The sequence below is a fragment of the Cheilinus undulatus genome, linkage group 21 (genome assembly GCF_018320785.1).
Source record: "Cheilinus undulatus linkage group 21, ASM1832078v1, whole genome shotgun sequence".
Lineage (NCBI taxonomy): Eukaryota > Metazoa > Chordata > Actinopteri > Labriformes > Labridae > Cheilinus > Cheilinus undulatus.
The window spans coordinates 36165478-36182744 of record NC_054885.1 but is presented as its reverse complement, the minus strand read 5'-3'; the positions used below and the strand labels follow the sequence as shown (position 1 = coordinate 36182744).

The window sequence follows — 17267 nt, the reverse complement described above, 5'->3', positions numbered from 1 at the left end:
CTTCCTTTTCCCCACTCATTTAGTCTGCAGTACAGTGATCTCTCAACTAAATGACACAGCTGATGTATACTACAGAAGGCTCACAGCTTCATGAGCTTCCTTCTGAGTCTTTAGGCCACGACCCATTTTGAATGTTACTCAGCCATCCTGGTAAAGTCTACTCTAGGGGGCTGGTAAGCCTATTGTTGAAAGCCGGATTCAGGAGGAAATATGCTGATTCCATCCTGGCCATGGGACGGTGGACCAACTCTTGGGAGCACGGGAGTTTGCTCATCCAGTCTACATGTGTCATACGATTGTGTCCAACAGGGGGTCATGTGGGGGGTACTGCAGGAATATGGAGTCCTGGATCACTGGGTTCATATAAAGCTAATGTGAAAGCTGTTTTCACTTCCTCAGCACAAAGTTGGACACACTCCTAGGGCATGTTGGGCTGCACCTTATCTCTGATTCTGTTTGGGATTTTCATGGACCGGATCTTGAGGTGCAGCCAGGGTTTCTTTTTTTGATGGCTGACCTCAGATTTTAATTTCTGCTTTTTGTAGAAAATGTGGTTCTGCTGGCCTCTACAGCCAGGGACCTCCAGCAGGCACTGGAGGGTTTGTCACTGAGTTTGAGGCGGTTGGGATTAGGATCGGCGCCTCCAAGTCAGAGGCCATGGTCCTCTGCTGGAAAACTGGTTTGCGCCCTCTGGATTAGGAGTGAGTCTTTGCTACAAGTGAAGGAGTTCAAGTATCCGAGGGTCTTGTTCATGGGTGAGGGTAGAATGACATTGTAGCTGTTCTAGCCTTCATATATGGTCAAGAACTCTGGGTAATGACCAAAAGAATGAGATCACAGGTTCAAGTGGTCAGAATGAGACTCCTTAGGAGGGTGGGTGGTCTCAGCCGTAGAGATAGGGTGAGGATCTCGATGTAGAGCCCCTGCTCCTTTGCCTTCAAAGGAGCCAGTGAAGGTGGTTCAGGCAACCAATCAGGATGACTCCTGGTCCCCTCCCTGTGGAGGTCTTCCTGGTACGTCCAACTGTGAGGAGATTCAAGACCCAAGACTAATACGTTTTTATCTATAGGCCTTTTCACAAATGCAACCCTGAGATTTTGAGGAAAATACTTGTTAATCTACCCCAAAATTTCCTAACCTGCTTGTTCACCGTTGTCCGTCACAGCAGGAAGTTTTCCTGCAGTTTTCCCTTCAGTCACTGGAGAGGTTGAGGAGGAGGAAATGCACCTTTAAAGGTCAAAGTGAAAATTCTGTTGTTTGCTGTCACAGATTCAGCACATCCTGGTAAAATTCAGAATATTTACAGGTGGATTTTTTACAGGATGTAATAAAACGATCCTTGTTTGTCGATTACATCAGCATTAAAATGAGGCTCTTTCAAATGAATCACAGAATAATTGTCACCCTGAGCATTTTAAGCAGACTTTGACCTTTTCTCTCTCCTGCAGCTCATGCAGAGCTGATCTTCAGACGTCTCTCAGAGACTCAGACCCTGCAGCTCTCCCACTCCCCTCAGAAGGACCACGGCGTCCTGATGGGCCTCCACCTTTACCACCGCAGCGCCAACAGTCAGACCACGCTGCTGTCCATGTCTGAGGACTGTGATCCAAAGGTCGACCCGGGGATCAGGGGGCGTCTGCAGCTCCGAGGAGGACTGAACTCCCATCAGGTCTATGTCAACATAACAGGGGTAGAGCCCGGCGATACTGGACTGTACATGTGGGAGCGGAGCTACAGGTGGACCAACGGATCGGAGCAGATTTTCCCTGCAGCTCAGAAGGTGTTTCTGTTAGTTGAAGGTAAGGTATACTATGGATTAAGCGCAGATACTTATCTGCAGGTACAATTTTGTCACTTTTATGTCTTTATTTCTACAACAATTTGCACATTTTTACACAAATATCTGCAATTTCATGTCACAGCAGTGTGTTAAAAACTGGTGCCAGAGGTGAGGAACATGGAACTTGGTAGCAGTTAAGCTCTTTTTAAAGAGAAACTCGATGATTTGTGTATTTGTGTTTCAGGGCACTTCTGTCACTGCTCCCCCAGTCACTCCCCTCTCCTCATTACCATCTTCGCAGCAGCCGGCCTCCTCCTCCTCGCTTTCAGCTGGCTCGCAGTGGACAAATGTGTGAGTATCTAGATCTTTACATCACCCCTCCAAACTGGGGGTTAACCGGCTGACAGAGAGGTGAATCTTTGTGTTTAGGTGAAGTCCAGACCTCATCACAAACCACAACCTCCAGCTCCTATCTACGAGGAAATGACCAGGAAGCAGCAGAACACCACAGCCACCCAAAATAACTCGGACACCCCCTTGCACCTGGAGGAAATCAACTTCCCTGTGTACGCTAACCCAAACATCCGGCAGCAGCAGGACAACTACTACGCCTGTCCCAGACAGCTCGCCCTCAGAGCCTGAAGTGATGGATTGAAGCAGCCTGACGGTGACACAGAACGAGATGTGACGTTAATAAAAGAAAAGAGGAGCCTGAATCTGTAATGCTTATATTAATAGTGCTGAGCTCACGATGGATTAATGCTGGGTCCTTATAATAATCAAACAAAGACTACGGTCTAGACCTGCTCTCTTTGTGAAGACCCTGTAGATAACTCTGGTCATAGATCAGAGCTTTATAAATAAAGATTGGTTTAAAAGACCTGGAAGAACAGAGCAGTTGTGAAAATGTTCAATACCTTAAGACTTCCAATTCCAGTTGTGTTTTAATAGAACTTGTGATTTTAATGATCTCTGCAGGAGTTTGCGTGCAAATTTAGGTGATTAAAAATAAGAAATGAACCGATGTTAGATACTCAGGACTCCAGTTTTTGTTGCTGTGGAATAAAATAAGGTAAAGAAGATGAAAAAAATTGGACGGAAAAAAAGAAAAAATGCTGAAAAAAAAATGATGAAAGCATTATAAAAAAACAAAGATGAAGAAAATCACAAAAAACAAGGAAAAAATGATTAGAAAACTATTAAAAAGATGAAATGTTATGAAATATAAGGCAAAAAAAAATGAAAAAAAGACAAAATGTGACAAAAAAACTTTAAAAATTACTGAAAAAAAATTAAGAAAAAAGACAAAAAAATGATGAAAGAAATGAGAAAGTGATTAAAAAAGATGAAAAATAATGAAATAGGGGACAAAATAAGAAAGAAAATTAAAAAATGCTGAAGAAAATCACCAAAAATATGAAAAAATGAAAAAAAATGATGAAAAGAGATGAAAAAATAACAGAAAAAAATGTATGAACATACAAAAAGGACAAAAAAAAAACTAACAGAAAAATGACGAGAAAAAGGTGAGAATAAATGACAAATAAAAGTTTGGAAAAAGAAAAAGAGGAAAAATCACTTTAAAAAAAGCCCCCCCAACAAAGCTAAAAAAAGCTATAAAAAAACTAAAAAAAAAAAAAAAAAAAAACGCCAATAAAACCAAGGAAATGAAGATGAAAAAAAAATCACAAAGAGACTGCTCAAGTTTTTTTTTTTTTTTTTTTAAATATTAATTTACACCAGTGGTTTATAACCTTTTTTGGGGGGGAGACCCATACTGTCTTTAGAACATTTCCATTAAAAATCAATGCCAACTTGAATTTTCCATTATTTAAGAATTTACAATAAAGCAGGCCTGAACATTCCAATAAAAAGACTTTTTAATAAACAATCCAGTCAGTGTATTATGTTGATTTTGAATGTAAATCTAAATTTGCACATAATTTAAAAAATGTAATACAGTAGCAAGCTGATAATATGAAATATAGAGAACACATAAGTTTTGTTCAAAGGTGCAAAGAGTCAGATTTATTGATGACCTACAGTTTCAATGTCTGACAAAGGACCAATCATATCAAGATTTACTGTAGGAAACTTTCTACCAAAAATCTAATACCTAAAATCTCCTGTCAGACAGCTTCACTGATTTTACCTAAACCAAGAGTACTGATCCAAAAAAGTCTTTTTAGATAAAGGTAAATTTTGGATTTTAAAATGAAGCTCTCCGAGTTTGGAGGACGGTAAAGTCAAAGAAACAAAGTCAGAGAAGCAGACACAAAATAACCGAAAGACACGTTTTGTTTTTTAACAGCCAAGAAAAAAGCTATTTTATTAATATTTGAAAGAAGCTCCATAGTTCATGAAAAGATTTGTTTCGGTGCATGTCATTGAACAATCACATTCTATGAGGAGAAAGAGATATACAGAGAGAAAAAAATAAAACATTACAAGCCACTGACTTTTCATTAAATCTCAGTACAGACATTTTTACTTAATATTTCAAAACAAAAACGAAAAGGCAAAAAAAAAGCAGCCCTAAAACGATAACCCTCCCCTCCCTCGATCCCACCCGTCCCTCCAAGAAAAACCTTAAAGAACAGAAATAAAAACCCCGTAGAGGGCGACAGGCTAGAATCCCACAGTGCTAAAGAGTGAGACGCTCATTGGTTTTAGGAGTACACAGCATGGCGATGTAGCGCTAGGTCGATCTGAATCAGGGGGAGGAAGCTGGAGGTGGGGGGATTCGGCGTGAATCACCCCTCCACCCCCTCAAAAACACAAAATAACACGTTAAATCCCAAAAACCCCTGCAATAGACCAGCCACTTTGAAGTAGGCCATAAAATCCCCATCTTCCAACCCCCCCAACACTTGTGCATAGTTTCATGATCCTTTACAACCAGCTCATGTTTTACAAACATCCTCCAAAGTGTGGAAAATGCTCCACAAAGTCTGATTTGACCTCTATAATAATAACAATAATACCCGCTGTGGGAGAATGAGAGAGAGAAAGAGGAAAGAAAGAGTAATGCACAATGTTCCTGATTCACCAGGACGGGACCTCATTAAGAAAAAAAACACATAAAGATTCAAACATACAGCATTTTGCATGTTATTCACCGTCTTTCTTTTTTAACAATCAAAATCATTGACCTTTTTTTGTTTTTTTAAATGTAAAGCAATTTTAATATATAGATTTATATATAAAGCACTCCATTTTCATTTAAAGTCCATTATTTGGTTATTATGTAACTGCTACGGATTTTGAAACAAAGGTATTTTCTCTTCTTCCGAAATCCATAACTTTCAGTGCTTAGAATTGTTTCTTTTAAATCCTTTTTTTTTTTTTTACTCGTCATAAAAATGTACATTAAAATGGCGTGGAGTTGGTACTCTGGAACCCTGGCCTTCCTGAGACAAGATCCACTTTTTCGTGTGTGTGCAAGATAGTGAGCAATTATGTCTTTTTTTCTTCTTTTTTGTTTTTATATAAAGGAAAAATATATATAATCAACATAAAACATACAGGCTTCAGATAGTCCATGAAATCAACATCGACGAGAAGGTTTAAACAGAACGAGACAACACTGTTCAATCCCAGAGTTCTGAAAGTAGCACGATTTATCTTCATTCGGTGAAGTGTTGTGTTGCACTTTTTCTTTAAAAATGGAAGCATTTGTTCATTTTTTTTGTCTTTTTCCAACATTCCCATGGTTTAGATCTTTTGTGTCGCTGATTATTTTGTAAACTGTCAGTGGCCTTGCAGAAAAAATAAAATACAAATGACAACATGAGAACAGAACGAAAGCTAACAAACCAAAAAGGTAGGCACCTCTGAAGTGAGCCCTAAAGCCAAGGCTCAGTCTGATGTCTTGTCCTTCACGCTCTCCGTTGCTCAGATTTTGGAGAGCTGAAGTCCTTCTACCTCGATCTATGGCCACAGGTCTGCAAAATACTTTTTTTGCTGCATTTTTTTTATACATATGTGATTTTTTTTTCAGTTTTATGTTTTTTTTTTTTAGGTTTACAGTCTGAAAAATGGTGCAATACTCACAAGACTGTATTCCCATGGCAACTATGTTTCTGTGACTTCCTGCTGCAGGATGGAAGCTCGAATGTTATCATGTCATACTTTTATATTCAAGGTTTGCCAGAAAAACAACCTATGAAAGAGCATTAGGGTCAGAAACATTTAGAGGACAAGATGTAGTGGATATTTTTGATCATGCAGCTTAAAAATAAAGTTGTTCAGGACAAAGTTAAAATTTCAAGTTTACTGGTTTGACTGCCTATTCAAAATCCCAGCCTTTTTAAGTCCAGTTCAGACCAAAGATAAACAAGTCCAAACTGCTTGTGCATCGTTCTAACACCAACAGCTCTCGCAGTCGATCAGTTTAAAGTGATTTATTTCCTACGCTACTGCACAATAAATCTTTCTCTATCTGCTTATCGCTACCACATTTCACGGCACATTTAAGCACAAAAATGCTTTGCTTGCTCAGTGTTGTGATACCTGCTATAACTGCTAAACCCCACATGACAAATTCAGCTACTACAGCCTTAAATTTCTCTTGTATCCATGAGTACAGTGCCTCGATTCCTGTTTGTACACAAAACAAAAGTGTCTACTGAGCTTCACAGTGTCCCTGTGAAAAGTTAATTTTTGATATTTGTTAGCATTTACACCTTGTCAAAACAAAATCTCCATTTCCCATTTTTCAGCTTGCAATGTCCCAAACCAAGCTGTTGGTGATCTGACAAACGGAATTACAGGAAAGCTCATCAGCTGGCCTAATCTGAGCTGTGATGACTCAGATCAGACAGCTGCAACTGTGATTTTAAAAGCTGGACTCCTTGTGTTACAAATCTTTGGTTTGAACAAGGCTTGAGTGAAACTGTGGTCTACTTGTAAATCTAATTTCTACTCAAATTACATAATAAAAAACATTATCCTCTCATTAATTCTCTCTCCTGCCCGGCCCTGATACTTCCTGATAACAAGCTGATTCTAAAAAATTTAATTTTATTCTTTCCTGGTTGAAAAAGGACTGTAAAGACAGTGAAAAAGCCACAAAGATTAGACCACATTTCGCGTTCCATTAAAGCTTATGCTTGCATTCAGCCACATCCTGTTTCCATTTGATAACCATGGACGTAACAGAGAAAAGGTATGCATTAAAATATGCAATCAAATATCCTGCAGCATCTCTTACAGCTTCACGATAGCTCCACTACTTTAAGAAAGCTCACCTCATATGCATGTTTCCACTAGTTAATGCAAAGCATCTGTGCACATTTAAACCATACTATCTATGCACACGGACTTGTGCATACTAGAAATAACACCAAACAAGAGCTTTTAGCTATCTAACTTGTAATTTTCTATGCCTCATTTGTTTTGCATAACAATACTTGGCCAATAAAGCTGATTCTAATCATTTACAACAGTAACAGACATTTTGGAAATACTGCATGCATTTGCGCGGACACTGCTGCATTAATCTTGCAGGCCAGTATTCAAGCTCCACTGTTATTTTCAAATTACTGTATAATCAGTGCAGTTCAAATGGTCTGATGAATTATACTTGGTCCTCAAAAGGATAAAAAAAAAAGATTTTTTAACTCAACTGAAGTCTATATCCACGATGTTGCTGTTGATACCACTTCCGTGTACCCCTTACTGTTAACTTCCTGTTTTTTGGTGAGCTAATGTGAAAAAAACAAACAAACTAGGTTTTATCAAAGAATGCAGCGTTTCCTACACATAGATGATACTTGGCTGGGCCACCCAACTATATTTTCTGACTGTTTTTCATTTTCTTTTAAATATTTGTATTTAATCGCTATACTGTATTCATCCCAGCCATGCAGATTTCACACATTTCAAACTAAAAATGAAGCATTGTGCACCGTCGTTTAAACATTTTTCATTGGCTTCTCGCCGCTGTTATTTTCCAGGATTCCTGCACTCAAGGGTTATGGTTGCAACACACTATTTCATGAACAATTAGCCTTCAAATAAGCAGCTCACCTGCTTTGATAATTTTTTTTAGAGTGGTGTTATCTGAGTGTCTTTGTATGACGTATTCCTGATAAAACAAAACATTTCAATGCCCTTGTTCATGTGAATGGGAAAGGGAACAGTACAAACTTTAAGGTCACACAGTATGCAAAATACACTTTTTCAGGCTTTTCTAGCAAAAATATGTGCCCCTAGCCTGTCCACAATCCTCCCAGCTGCCAGCTGAGAGGAGGCTCAGGAAAGCCACATCCATTTCTGGAGAGGGGCGTGGTCAGGGGGCGGAGTCAGACAGCTCATTAACATTTGAGTTTTTAGACATACAACAATCCATTACTGGAGCGGTTTTTCAGCAACAAACTTCACAGGCATGTTTTGGGGACCTCTGAGACCAATATAAACTTTTCTAATAGGGGTAAAATATGTGACCTTTAATTCTGTGGAAAAGACTGAAACGCTTTTAGAATGGTCGGATAACTCAAAGGTGACACTCATGCAGCTCATAAGTGGAAAACATGAAGCTTTCTGTTTTTTCGAAGGCTTCTTCCAGCTTTCATGCACGTTGAAATTTTGTGGAATTTTGACAGTAACCTCTCCTTTAGCTCTACAAATATTCAGTGAATAATATTATCATTATGCTTGTGCAAAATTTTGACCAGAGGCAGCAGTTTTCAAAGATACAGGAAGGTGAAAAAAAACAGTGGAGTTTGACAAGAGAGCTATAAAACTGATGGAAAAGTTGAAATCCACCAGTTAGACTGCCAATTCAAAATTCCAGACTTCTTAAGCGCAGTTCAGACCACAGATTAGCAATGAAATCAGTTGAAACTGCTAGTAAAGATCCGCCCTACAGCAGTCTGAAGGCTGTCAGTTCACACCGCTGCAAGAGGAGGAGATGATGCATCGTAATGCAGGCATTTCCTACCATTTCCATGATTATGCAATGTTAAGAATGATGTGGCTGAGTGCTTACATTAGCTCAAACATGTTTTTTAACAAGAAATGTGGTCCAATCTCCCAATGGATTTTCAGTACACAACATCTTTACAGTCCTTTTCAGTCAGGAGATTACAAAATAAAAACATCAGGCAGAATCTTGGCGTTTCTATGACAAATTACCCCAAGAATAACAGTACGACATGATGACAGCATTTGCATTCCCCACCCTTTGTGCTAAGTCACAAGAGCGTGGCCGCCGTGGGTATACGGTCCATTATGATCCATACTTTCTTGGATTATTCCACAATGAAAGCCACTAAGGTAGATAAACATTACATTTTTTTTTTAAAAACACACTTATTTTAGTCCTTGAGTAAACATTTACACATGAACTGTCCCCGTCCCCCCTCAGTACTTGTATCATGTTGTTCATTTAGCTGGATGAGGGGTGAGGCCGACACTCAGTGCAACGCTAGAGGCTAGTAACAATTAACATCAGAATATATCTCCGACAAGCGAAAAAAAAAAAAAAAAAATTTACTGAATTGAAAAGAATCACAAGGCGGATGTTCATCCGCTGTAATCACGAGCTCTCACGCACATTTCCACGCTAAATAAACTGTCATTCGTACGACATACAGTACAAGCAGCCTTGTGCAAACACTCAAATACAACAGATGTAAATTTGCCTTTTTATCGATCTTTGTTTTCAACAAATTTGATTCACGCTGAACCGATGCTATCAAAAATCTCTGAAGTGTATGAATGAGACAAAAAACCACTACAAAAAGTGTTCACATTACATTATTGGCGCTTCTTTTGATTCAAGTATTTGTTTTCATTATTTTGTATTACTCTGATATGTTTATGATCTTGTCTTCTGGGGAATATAACGTCGAGGAGGATACACAGGCGATAAGGGCTGAAGGGAAAACAGAGAGATCTAGTCATATACTCAAACACAGCCGTTCTGTACTCGTGGTTGTGTATGTATATGAGCTAGCATGTGCATATTCAACCCAGGCCTTAGAGATCTGCTAATTCGACTCTTTTCAGGGCTGATCCATGATTGAGACGCAGGTTTTGCTTGAGCTCCAGTTGCCTCTGAGTCCGTGCGACTTCAAAAAACAGGGCAAGCATTTTTGATTTCCAACACTAGACAGGTAGATAAGAGTAGAGAGGGGTGCGGGAGGAAGGGGGCGGGGCTCTTAGTGCTGGTGCTGCGCCAAGAAATCCAGGGCACATCAGAAACCCGCCCTCGCTCCCTGTCACCTGCCCTCGTCCTCCGTTTGACTCCAACGCCAGTCCATTGATTCGAGTCCAGTGTGGAGTAAATGCAGGTTTTCAGGAACAAACACAAACAGACGACAACAGGCAATAGTGATTGTTTTGTTGAATGATGCGAGTCGACTCAGGAAGAGTGCGAAAAAGTTTTAAGACTTGGTACCAAACTTGAGGTGTGTCCCCATTTCTGCGCCGACAAAGCCAGGTGTGCAGAAACGGCCTGTTGTTATGAACCTGCTTGCGCCGCCTTCAGGTCGGAGGTCCATGAATGAACCGCCTGGATACAGCTGCCCCGCCCAGGACGGCGGGGTGAGAAGGCGGCGGCTTGCAGAGAAACAGGCGTCACAGCCTCGGAGTGCACAGCTGGAACAGACTTTTTTTTTTTTTTGTAGTTTATAGTTTTTGCAAAAAACCTCGATGATAAAGAAAAAAGATGTTTTTGGTTTTTAAAGAGATGTACCCGATGTGACCCATAAACAGTGCACAGACACATACAGGGACCACCCCAGCCCCTCCTCCTCCTCCTGCAGTCCGCTTCTCCACTAGACTTCCAGTTTGTTAAATACCAGCACCATTCATCTGTCCTGCCTTCATACTCCGGCAGGGTGTACCACGAAGCCGGAAAAGACAGGTCTGTAGAGCCTAAAGTCAGAGATTTTATGTCATGAAGCTGGCTCAGTTTACCTCTGTTAACCCCGTCAGTACCAGGTTTTTATAATCAGAGCTATGGTTCTAAACCGGCTGTAAAGTGCCGTTATTTTCATTCACTGTTATGTGAGAATGTTCAGTATAGATCTCTGTTTTAAGGAAAATATTAATGGAAACTTCAGCAATCTTAAAGTTAGGTATGTAATGCCAAAAAAACAAAGCCTAACAGTTACAGAAACAAATACTGTAGGCTCCACATCACAGAGGACTCCTCCCTGATGCACTTTAAATCACTTTAAGTTTCCTGAAAAGTCTATGCAACATGTTTTTAAAATGAAACACTTAATTCAAATTAACTGGTCTTTAGATATAATCCAGACTTTAGTGCTCATTACATTTTAATGTACTGAAACAATTCAATTAATCAATTTGACTTCATATATTAAAGTTATTAAAAGTCACAAAGGATGCACAATATCACAATTGGTAGATGAAAGCTTGCAATGTTCATTACCTCATTACAACAGGTATATTGGCTGTAAATATCTACATCTATCAGCTTTAATTATCAGCCTGTATTGTTTGGAAATATCAGCATTTTTGGCTTTTAATAGCATATACCAGCTGTAATTATACACCTATAAAGACTTGAAGTATCAGTTGATATAAGCTTGAAATATAGGCCTCTATCCGCTGTAAATATCGGTCTATAAAGGTCGTAAATAGCCTGTATTTGTTGTAAAAATCAGCCTATGTATGCTGTAAATATCTGCCTCTATTAGCTTTAATTATCAGCCAGTATAGGTTCCTAATACAATAATTTTTTGGCTTTAAATAGCATATATTAGCTGTAATTATACACCTATATGGAATTAAAGTATCATTTAATATAAGCTTGAAATATTGGCCTCTATCAGCTGTAAATACCAGCTAATATAAGCTATAAAGATCAGTCTTCAGAAGTGGTACATATCAGCCTCTTTCAGCTGTTAATATCTACATCGATCGGCTGTAAATATCAGTCTTTAAAGGACGTAAATATCAGCCAGTATAGGCTGCAGATACCAGAAGATGGATGCTGGTATTCACAGCTGATAGAGGCTGATTGGCTACAATCAGCCTATATAGGCTGTAAATATCAGTCTACACAGGCTAAAAATATCAGCCTTTATCAGCTGTAAATATCTGCATTGATCCGCCATATATGAGCCTCTATCAACTGTAAATATCATATATCGGCTGAAACTATCAGCCTATATAGGCTGTAAATATGAGCATAGATTGGCTGAGACTATATGTATTTATGGGCTCTATATCAGCCTTTACAGGCTGTAAATATCAGCAGTATGTACAAATAAACTCCACAAATAAATTAGACTTGAACGCAGGGCCAACAGACCTACATCAGCTGAAGTCTTTTTCTTTGTTCATCCTCATTCCTTAAACTTTATCGTCTGTTTGAAGGTTTGAACCACATTTATATTATCGTACCAGTTAAAAATGAATTTGCAAATATCATAATAGACAACAGCAAACCCCAATATCATGCATCTAGTATTCCCATATTTTTATGGTGTGAAAGGCCATATAATCTTATTATAGTTCCTGATTATACAGCTGATTTTATGTTAATAATTGTAAAAGCTTGAGAGTTCTGCTGTGTAAACTTTCAAAAAGAAGTGCAAACACTTTGCCAAGCAATTAGTTAAAAAAGGAATTAACACAGTAACTTTATGCAGTGTTTCTGCTGTAGTGCTGCAAAAGAACAATTTTTTCCTGTATTGTTGACATATTCCCATCTCTTTTCTTAATCTGAAACAATCATAGAGCCGATGCTCCTTTCTGTGTGCAGGAAGCGTCCAATGAAGTGCTAAATGCCCCCTTTACTGTGGGTACGCACAGCTTGAGCCAAAATAGAAGTACACGGCCAGCTTCATACTTCATAATATCTCAAACCTTAGGCTCTGTTGAGCCTGTTTACTCAAAAAAAGTCTGAGTAAGATGAAAAGGCTTCATGGTACACCCCTCTGACGCCTCCTGCAGCAAGAGTCCTGTCACGTTTAAGAGAAATGAGGATATGGCAAAGTGGAAGATTTGTACACGAGTTGGCACAAGACTAAAGACTGATCGCCAACCTTTAGTGCCTCCAGCAGGTCATTTAGTATCATTGAGTTACTCCAAGATAAGAGAGCCTCTTCAGACAGAGTGGGAGTGGGGTTTTAAGGGCAGCTGCCTGGTAATAAAGGTTGAGAGCTGAGCAGAGATTGGCAGATGTGGTGGATGGCTGTGTTTGTCTAGATGGCTGTGAACGAACACCTCCTGGTCTTTGCATAGAAATGGAAGGCTGTTATCAGTCGAGGTGGTTCTAAGTGTAACTGAGTGCTCCCAGAGTTAAACATAAAGCACCAGTGTGAGTGAGGCCCGTCAACACTGAAGGATGTGAGTGTGGTATGAAGAGGAAGCTGGCTCACTATGGCGGAGGGACGCGCTCTCTGACGTGACCTTTTACACTAGATTTGACTCCTCAACCCTCTCTGCCTGACTCCAAGATAAAGAAAAAAACCCCTGGCCTTTTCTATCATGGTCAGCATTGGGATAACACATCTGAAAGTAATACTTTAGATCTCAAATGGTGGGTCTGGACCCAAAAGTGGGTTGCAAATATGCGCTTGGAATTAAAAAAAATAAGGAAAAATCATGATGTACTGGAGGAAATAAGCAGTTGCACATCCAAAAGTTTTATTTTACTCTATTATCCTATGAAAGGGAACAATTTTAAGATGTTTTCCCAAGAGTTTGACTTATTCTTCCCCTTTTCTCTGAAGAAGCTGGTTTTCCGAAGATAGCAGGGTAATTCCTCAAGAAACTAGTGGGAAATAAAGAAAACTAAATGTAAGCATGCTTGCACTCCCAGGGCTTCTGTAAGAATCAGATTTTAAAAACATGCTTGCTTTGGTCTGTCTCTTTTTTCAGTCATATATTTTGTTCTATCCAAAGTCAAAACTGCTAATTTTTCATACTACTGCTCGAGGCATTATAAAAAATTTTCGGTTGCAAAGCAGGAAGTGGTGGGTCTTGAGATAAAACCAGTTAAGAGCAACATCTTCAGAGAACTCGGATTAAGTTTTAAGTCCTGCAATTCAAGTAACCTGCTATATAGTTCCTTCTTAAAATACAGGAAAAATTGACATGGCTCAACTAAAGAGTGATGAAAAGGACAAGAAAGCATGCAATTGATTGCAATTTGAAAGAAAATTATGCATCAGTTGAGAATCTTTGCGATTAGTTTTGATAGCCCTGGTTATAACTTCCATTAATCCTGCTATTTGGCTGCAGATTTAACAATTATGGGACTTTAACAAAGCAGCAGAATGACAGCAGAGTGGACATATTTAAAGCAGGCAAACAGCAGGCTATGTGCCATCTTGATGATACCTTTAACTCATGTGATAAGTAGCAAAAGAGTTAAACTTTTGGAAATGCAAGCATACTCTACTGGGCTACTTTTCTCAGTTAACAAGTCACTTTCAATGGCAGTAATCTTGTAACATAATGATTTACTTTTCTAAACAGCGTTACCCAACACTGACCATGAACGGCCTTGCTGCACAGCTGAGGAGCTGAGGCGTACCTCTGAAACTACGCTTTGCCTCGGAGGTAGAAGGAGGGGCAGGAGAGAAGCTGAACACTGCATAATGACTGATATTAAAAAGCCAAGAAATCATCATCATCATCAGAAAACAATCATTATCTATATCGTCAATGATAACAGCAACAATATCAGCAAACTTCATGACAACAATAAAATAAAAATGCACACTGGCATATTAAAACCAAAAGAAAAAAAAACACAAAATGCCTCCATCTCTGGGTAAAGTGATCCTTGCAGGAGAGAGACAGAGAGAGAGTGGAGTTGGAGGTTGCTGAGGACAGACTCTGGCGCAGCAGTAGTAGAAATTTTAATACAGGTGGGCCAGTTTCTGAAAGAGCTGCTCTTGACCTGGAGGCCGAAAAGGGAGGAAGAAGAGGGAAGCCAGTCTCGTAGGGATCCGCAGGGAGGCAGCGAGCGAGCGAGCGGGAGGATGGGGTGAGGGCTGCTGCAGAGCGATGCACTCTGCAGCAGGCAGGCACTCAGTGGCCACACTTTCACACAGGTTGGCAGGGCCTCCGAAAGACAAAAATAAAAGGACCAAAAAAAAAAAAAGAAACAAAGAGAGATGGCGATCCTCCCTGCTGGACCCAGTAGAACATAAACACGTCGAGTGTTTCCAGACACCAAGGCTAAAGATTTCAAAGTATGCAATGTAACAGTGATATTTACTCTGATAAACAGGGTGAGTGCGGGCGCTTCTCACTGCTGCACCCGTCATCAGCTTGTAAGTTCAATCTTTGTATTTCCCTTCACTTTGCTACCATGTTTGACATCCTTCCTGGTCCCACCAACTTGAGGGAAGAAGGATTGAAAGAAAAAAAATCTTCACATCCATGTTAAGTTAAAAAATAAGTATATAGAGAAGCCACTAAGCAGATTGCTTTTTTGTCTTTGTTTTTGTCAGTTTTTATTTGCCAGTGTTGCTTCTCCTTTCTTCTAGTCGTTGGCATTAAGGGTAAAACGAGCTGCGGCGCTCTTGCTAAGTGCTATGATAGACCACCTATTCACAAACCTTTTGCTTCATACTTTTCTATGTATTTGGGCAAAAAAGAAAGAAAAATAAAGGTTATCTGGTCTTCTGGGTAAAAAGGGAAAACAGGCTTCTTTCATTTTGGTTTGATGCCGTCTCCCCAAGCATTCACACACTAACACACACACAGAAAGACACTCACACTCGTCCCTCCGTCTCCCCCAGAATTAGTCACTGGCATAAGTGTGGAGAGTAGGCTGGCTGAAGAAGTGCTTTGTGAGTACGTCCTTGTATTTTGGACAGAGGGTGGTTGAAGACCAGCTTGCTACTCTCCTCTCGACGGGGGAGATGGGGGGTAGTAGTGGCAGTTTTAGGATGAAGGGGGCTGGGGCAGATAGAGCTTTTGCAGTTCAATCATTCCTTATAGTCTCCTCTCTCTTCTTGGAGAGGTTATGGTAGGTTTGCTTGGACGGTAGAGTCTGTGGCTTATATTGCACGTCACTTGAAATGGTGTTTTTGCAGGTGGAGCGGAAGAGAGAATCGGGGGACTACACACTGGTAGGAGGTGCGACAGATTGAGACCAAACTGCGAGTTTCTCGCAGAAAGTTGAGGTGCATTGAAGTTATTTGTCTTTACAGTTCCGTAGTAATAGCAGTGGTTCATTTATGTCATCCATCCCGTCTTTGAATGTTCACATGACGACCCCTAAAACTCTCACCCCACCAGGTAAGATTGACAGACACATTTGAGTATCAGTTTTTAGCTTTGTTTGCAATGGTTTAAGAAGAAAATTCAAACATAAAAACAAAAACCACTACAAAAATAAATGGCTTGGACACAGTTGCATCATTCCCTTTGAGCGTGTTGTGGGGGAATCCGATCGATCCGCTTGCAAAAATGCACTGAAGTTGTGAGCTGTGGTTGTTCGTGTAAATCCGCAGCAGCATGTACTCTCCACTCAGGTTTAACTGGCTCAGAAATAAGGGTGTGCAAGTGTCCGTATGCTTCTTCACCAAGTACAGAGTGAGTGAGGATAGCAGGGCAGGAGAGAGGTTAAGGCTAATATTAGTGCTGAGAGAAACAAATGTTGAGTCTGGACCAGCTGAAAGGTCGACAACCACTCTGATTGAAGGTTTTTAACTTTGGGAATGATGCCTTAAAATGGGTCTCTGAGGTGCGGTATGATTGCCTCAAAAGGCAGAGAGGGATTACGCAAGTTTCAGGATGGCAGCTCGTCATTGTGTCAGTTTGACTAAAGTACAAGTTTCACACAGCGAGTTCTCCAAAGTTGTAAAAAGTTCTCTTTCTTTGTTGAATGAAAGTTTTCCTCCTGTGTCTCCAAAAGTGAGAAAATTCCCACAAAGATTCACAGAAGAAACTGCAAATGAAATGTTAAAAGGAGTCGAAGAGGTCGGCGAGGATGAGCAGCGAAGATGAAGCCTCGTCCTCCTTTCGTCGCTCCTTTTCACCGTCACACCCACACTGATTATCTCCACAATGATTTGCAAAGTTTTCCATCCTGTTTCATTCCTACATAGACTCCCCACTGAGCAGGTCTCCAGGCAGCAGCGTGTTGATCGGGGTCGGACTCCCCACGACCCGTCCCTCCTCTCCGCTCGGGGGTCCCCACAGGCTGGAGTACTGCGGCACACCTCCCCACAGCAACTCGCCGCCCGTCTTTGCTCCGCTGCTGCTACTGCTGCTGCTGCTGCTGCCGCCACTGCTGTTATTGTTATTCCAGTGGGGCGAGTGACCAATAGGATGTGAAGCTCCAGACCCGGTCCCGCCCATCCTTGTCTGATTGGTGCCTGGAGTGGCCTGCCAGCTGGTCGTCCCGCCCAGCAGCTGGCCCTGTGCAAAGAAGCGGTTCACCTCCTCTTCCCCAGCAAACTCTGCCAGGATGGTGGTGTTCCCGAGCACACACCTGGAGAACAAGATACAAACGGGTTATAAACATCCTTTAAAACCAAAAAAG

At 40.5% G+C, this 17267-nt stretch overlaps 2 protein-coding genes across 2 annotated transcripts in view; one reads left to right on the top strand and one right to left on the bottom strand.

Annotated features, from left to right (window-relative positions):
• The first annotated feature begins 425 nt into the window (after positions 1-425).
• LOC121503950 lies at positions 426-2548 on the top strand. Its single transcript, XM_041778572.1, has 5 exons — positions 426-484; positions 573-679; positions 1449-1799; positions 2025-2131; positions 2210-2548. Exons 1-5 carry the CDS (start codon positions 426-428, stop codon positions 2420-2422), a joined length of 837 nt encoding a protein of 278 aa, XP_041634506.1. The 3' UTR covers positions 2423-2548.
• Positions 2549-8114: 5566 nt separating this feature from the next.
• LOC121529249 (trinucleotide repeat-containing gene 6C protein-like) overlaps positions 8115-17267 on the bottom strand; it is an 86575-nt gene continuing 77422 nt past the window's right edge. Inside the window, 1 exon segment of the mRNA XM_041817024.1 lies at positions 8115-17216. Within this exon segment, the coding sequence (XP_041672958.1) occupies positions 16823-17216 (394 nt within the window). The 3' untranslated portion in view covers positions 8115-16822.

What these genes read in the sequence shown, in the direction of transcription:
- LOC121503950 (XM_041778572.1), top strand. Translation starts at nt 426, where the DNA reads ATGTTGGGCTGCACCTTATCTCTGATTCTGTTTGGGATTTTCATGGAC. An exon ending in GGTCCTCTGCTGGAAAACTG is followed by an intron (nt 680 to 1,448) that starts GTTTGCGCCCTC and finishes TCTCTCCTGCAG; the next exon opens with CTCATGCAGAGCTGATCTTC. An exon ending in GGTGTTTCTGTTAGTTGAAG is followed by an intron (nt 1,800 to 2,024) that starts GTAAGGTATACT and finishes TTTGTGTTTCAG; the next exon opens with GGCACTTCTGTCACTGCTCC.